Source organism: Centruroides sculpturatus, unplaced genomic scaffold (assembly GCF_000671375.1).
Source record: "Centruroides sculpturatus isolate CEXI.00-Female unplaced genomic scaffold, Cexi_2.0 scaffold2144, whole genome shotgun sequence".
NCBI lineage: Eukaryota > Metazoa > Arthropoda > Arachnida > Scorpiones > Buthidae > Centruroides > Centruroides sculpturatus.
This window is the reverse complement of record NW_019386637.1, coordinates 55,983-60,752: the sequence shown is the minus strand read 5'-3', so window position 1 is coordinate 60,752 and position 4,770 is coordinate 55,983. Positions and strand designations below refer to the sequence as shown.

Below are 4,770 nucleotides of genomic sequence, written 5' to 3'. Positions count from 1 at the left end.
TAGTATCACGTGACCCACAAATCGAATAGCACCCACAAATGTCACGTGACATGCTTCGTACTCCAATCTTAAGCAAGCTTAAGCAACTGGTCTCCGAATGGTTCACACTCGGTAAATATTCCTACAAATTTTTCTTTATAGCATATTTTATATGGATTATTCCAAATAATTTTACGTATTTTGCTAAAGTTCCAGTCACGTTAGTCTAGAATCAATTCATTCTATGGAATACTACTGGGTAAAACCTTTCAAACAGCCTTATTACGTTAGAATGGGCACGTGCAGTTTACAGATACCTCGTCAGATGCACGTGCAGTTTACAGATACCTCGTCAGCTGCACGTGCTCTTTATATGGTAACCGAGATTACTGTGAGGTTATAAAAAGTCAGTGGAACTCTAGATATACGTTATAACAAAATGGCTAGCGCCAGTAGTTCACCCAGATTTATCGTCAATGGAAAGTATAAATTCATATGTAAGATAGGAAGTGGTTCGTTTGGAGACGTTTATCTTGGCATCGACATCACAAATGAAGAACAGGTTGCTATAAAATTGGAGTCAAGAGAGGTGGAGAATCCACAACTTCTTTACGAAGGTAAATTATATGAAATTCTTCAAGGTGGTGTCGGTATACCTCGTATATTATGGTATGGACAAGAAAATAATTATAATGCTTTAGTCATGGATCTTCTTGGGCCAAGTTTAGAAAAACTTTTTACATCACGTTTACGACGTTTTACTATGAAAACTATTTTAATGCTAGCTGATCAGATGATTGAACGAATTGAATATGTTCACAATAAGAATTTGATTCATCGAGACATTAAACCAGATAATTTTGTTATTGGAATTGGAAGACATCGCAATATGCTTTATCTCATAGACTTTGGTTTAGCAAAATCATATATTCTCAGTAAACAACATATACCTTATCGTGAGAATAGAGATTTTGCTGGTACTCCCAGTTATGTTAGCATTAATAGCCATTTGGGTATTGAACAAAGTCGTAGGGACGATATGGAGTCGATAGGATATGTGTTAATGTATTTTAATCGTGGAATGCTACCGTGGCAAGGCCTGAAAGCAGCAACCAAAAAACAAACATATGAAAAAATAACTGAAATAAAAATGTCGATACCAGTGAAAGTTCTTTGTAGTGGATTTCCAGCTGAATTTGCAGCGTACTTGAATTACTGTCGAGGTCTCCGCTTTGATGAAACACCAAATTATACGTACCTGAGGCAATTATTTAGCAATTTATTACGCACACTTAATTACGAATACGACTGCGTATTTGATTGGAATAAGCCTAAGCAAGACCGACCAGTCAGAAGTAGCAAATTGATGTTTTTTTGGTGACTCAGACTGATGGGTTCTATTTTATTTTTATGTAAAAACAGTTTTGTCAATGGAGATGTAACAACATTATAAGAAATTCTGTGAATGCATTTTCAATTTTTTTTAATGTTTCGATAGCAGATACAATGTTATTTCTATATCTTATTTGTACCGTTTAATGTCTTAATTGTTTATATATACCTTTTAAACTGTAAGTGTTCAAATTAAACTTTTAACATCTAATAACTTTAAACTTTTGTACTGTTTAATAATTACACAGGAATATGAATTTTTTATTTTAGTATATTTTACAGAGGTTATAGTATTGTTAATGTTTATTATTGAAAGTAGCCAACGTATATTTTATATAATTTTCTCGGTCATTGCTATAATCTCATGGAAAAAGAAAACACAAATTTTTAAAAGGTGTAGTCACTTGTGCAATGTTTGCAGGGATCCGGAAGAAAAAAGTCTGGTCATTAATTAGTGTAAAAAATTAAATAAATAAATACTGTACGTTTAATGCCACATCACAGAAGTTTTAATCTATTGTGTCTCTATAAAATTAATATACTATAAAAATACACAAACAAAACAAAAAGAAATTAAGGCCGGATGGCCGAACGGTTAAGGTAAGAACCTACCGCTTTGGGTAACCCCGTTCCTCACTAACCGGGCCGCTATTTGGTGGGCATGGCCGAAACCATAATGGGCTTGCAAAAAGAAGCCCACTTAGTGCCCACAGGACAGAAAGAGTTAAAAAAAGACAAAAAGGGAAGCCCTTATGAATGAAAGAGTTTTAAAAAAAACATGTACCCGCAGGATGGGAAAAAAGGCCGGGAAGTTAAAAAAAAATTGACTACTTTAAAGGAAATTTTTTAAAATAGCAGTAATTCATTTTTAATTAATACTGTATTTTCAAAAAATAAAAAACGGCTTTTTTTCTAAAATTTCCACCAAATAACACTAGTAGCCCGGGTCGCTTGCTAGTGGGCGTTCTAGCAACAGCAGTGTCATTCCGTAATATAAATAATAAATTTATATTACAAATAAAAATAATATACTGAATGTTTCATGGCGTAGTCAAAAACACAAAAAATTACATCTAAATTAGTTCAGTAGAAGCCAAGTTCTTCAGGGTAATCATTAACCCTCTCTGTCTTGGGAGGAATTTTAAAAAATCCCTTCTAAATGTGCATTCTCATGGCATACCCTACTAAAACGCAGTCAAAAACGCAAAAAAACCGCATTTATTGTTATTTTAATATTGTTACGCAAAAAAACTGAATTTATTGTTAATTAAAATAATAGCTAGGGGCGCCCCTAGTGGCAATTCTAGGCATACCGTTACAGATATACCCTGCCACTGACGTCATAACGAACATCCATCATTATCAATTTAAATAAAATTTTGCTGTTTACCGAAATAATTTAAAAAAAAAGCATTACCCGATTTATTATAACTTTCTTGCGTGTATTAAATAAATTTATATCGAACGTATTAAATAATTCATCTTACATATAAAAAAATTAAATAACGTACAAAATTAAATCTTTTAAACGAACGAATTAAATAAGTATTTAGAAAGAGAAATAAAATTTTACATATTAGATTTATCAAAAATTTTAAAAGTTTTAAAAAATAATTAATAACGAATTAAAAACATTATATAGGCGACATAAAATTAAGTGCGGTCCTGTCTTTTCGTAGATGGATTTCCGAAGCGAAGGGTAGTAGGGGGTAGATGATAGTCCAGATAATCGTTATTTAAATTTCCACGTTTATTTTCAATGCGAATTTTTACAGAAATAAGTTAAAAGAACTGTCCTAGACGAAGCGGCTTTAATTACTTATTCGTATTTTCTATAAATTGAAGAAATTACTCGCGAAAGTCGGACAGGTAAGGCCTAAGGCCGGCATTTCGTGTTATATCTGTCAATCTTTGTTTATTTTTCCGGTTTGTAGCTTTAATCTTTGTTTATTTAAAACAATTTTCAACTTTCTCTGCGTAAATATTTATAAATAACGCTATATATACACGTTTAAAGTACTTTTTTCCTTCGTCCACGTGCATTGATATTTATATTGAATAATTGAAGCCAGTAATTGCAGATTTGATTATATTCATGGTGTGTGCACAGGAAACATATATATATATATAAGTAAATAAGATTATTTATCGTTTAAATATTAATTTAATACGGTTTAATATAGTAGAACTCTTTAAGTTCTTACTATTATTATCCTTCGAGTTTACAGCAAATGTGAATTTTTGAGACCGGATCCTGCGTCGAATTTGATTGCGTCGGTACTAGAGCCTGGGTCGCTTTTTGGCATTGCCCGGGCTCGGAGATGAGAACCCAATTAACGTCGGAGCCCAATAAATGAAGCATTGTTGATGCCGAGCTGCCCGCCGCTACTTACCCGAGACTAATGCAACCCGGAAAATACTTATGTGACTATGCCCGTCGGAGGTCGAGCGGATAAACCCAGTGTTTGACGGGATCGTGGGTTTAAGCCTGGCCGACAGTCGGGCCACTGAGGGTTTTCCGGGTTTTTGTCATGTTTGTAACACCTAAATAGGAGCCAGTTTCCCATAAAATACCTCCTGTGAAGCATTCTCCTGTTCGCAGAATGCCCGCGTATTGCATTGCCGTAAATGAATAAAACCAAGCCCTTATGTAATTTTTGTGATGGAGCTCGGGTGCACTCGGGCAGTTGATGTGTTGTAGACACAATTTCGCTGTCTCGGGAGGGAAATGTTGTGTACGCATTTCGATGCAAAGTCGGCGGGAGATCCGGCCAACCGTTCCAGCCGATATGCTAAACCCCAAAATTAAAATTGGAAAAGATAAGTCGTAAAATGATAACCATTCACACTTTTCCTGCAAAACGAATTTAAGGAAGAAATGTTTTTGGTTTATTTTATAAACCTGTCTTGGATTTCAAACTGCAAAATTCCGAAATAATTTTGGAATTTTGCCGGAAAAGTGTGAGTGGTTTTCATTTTACAAATAAATCGATATATTTATGTTGACTATTTCTGCATGTTATTATGTAGTTAAATTGCATTTTCAAGAATGTAATCTCAGATTATGACATGTAAGCTGTGGAAAACACGAGAGTTTACTTTATGACACTTTTATAATCATGATCTACTGCAGGGGTGGCCAACCTTTTGCATACCATGCGCCAATTTTTTGATAGACGAGTTCAGATGCGCAGTGGCGTACCGTGGGTGTTAGCCGCCCGGGGCGGAGAAAAATTTCGGCCACCCTTTAATCAGGTATTTCAATTTAAAAGATCAAAATTCAGTTGTGTGAAAAAAAAATTAATAAAAAATGCGGTGGTGGTGTAGTTACCCGTACAAAATAGTCCCATTTGACATTAGTGGCATACACGATTGCGAATGTATCGTGAATCGTAGAAG

At 34.5% G+C, this 4,770-nt stretch overlaps 1 protein-coding gene across 1 annotated transcript; it reads left to right on the top strand.

Annotated features, from left to right (window-relative positions):
- Positions 1-409: 409 nt before the first annotated feature.
- LOC111615457 (casein kinase I-like) lies at positions 410-1,360 on the top strand. The gene has a single exon (XM_023356866.1). The coding sequence runs from the start codon at positions 419-421 to the stop codon at positions 1,358-1,360; it is 942 nt and encodes a 313-aa protein (XP_023212634.1). The 5' UTR covers positions 410-418.
- The last annotated feature ends 3,410 nt before the right edge of the window (positions 1,361-4,770 follow it).

What these genes read in the sequence shown, in the direction of transcription:
- LOC111615457 (XM_023356866.1), top strand. Translation starts at nt 419, where the DNA reads ATGGCTAGCGCCAGTAGTTCACCCAGATTTATCGTCAATGGAAAGTAT.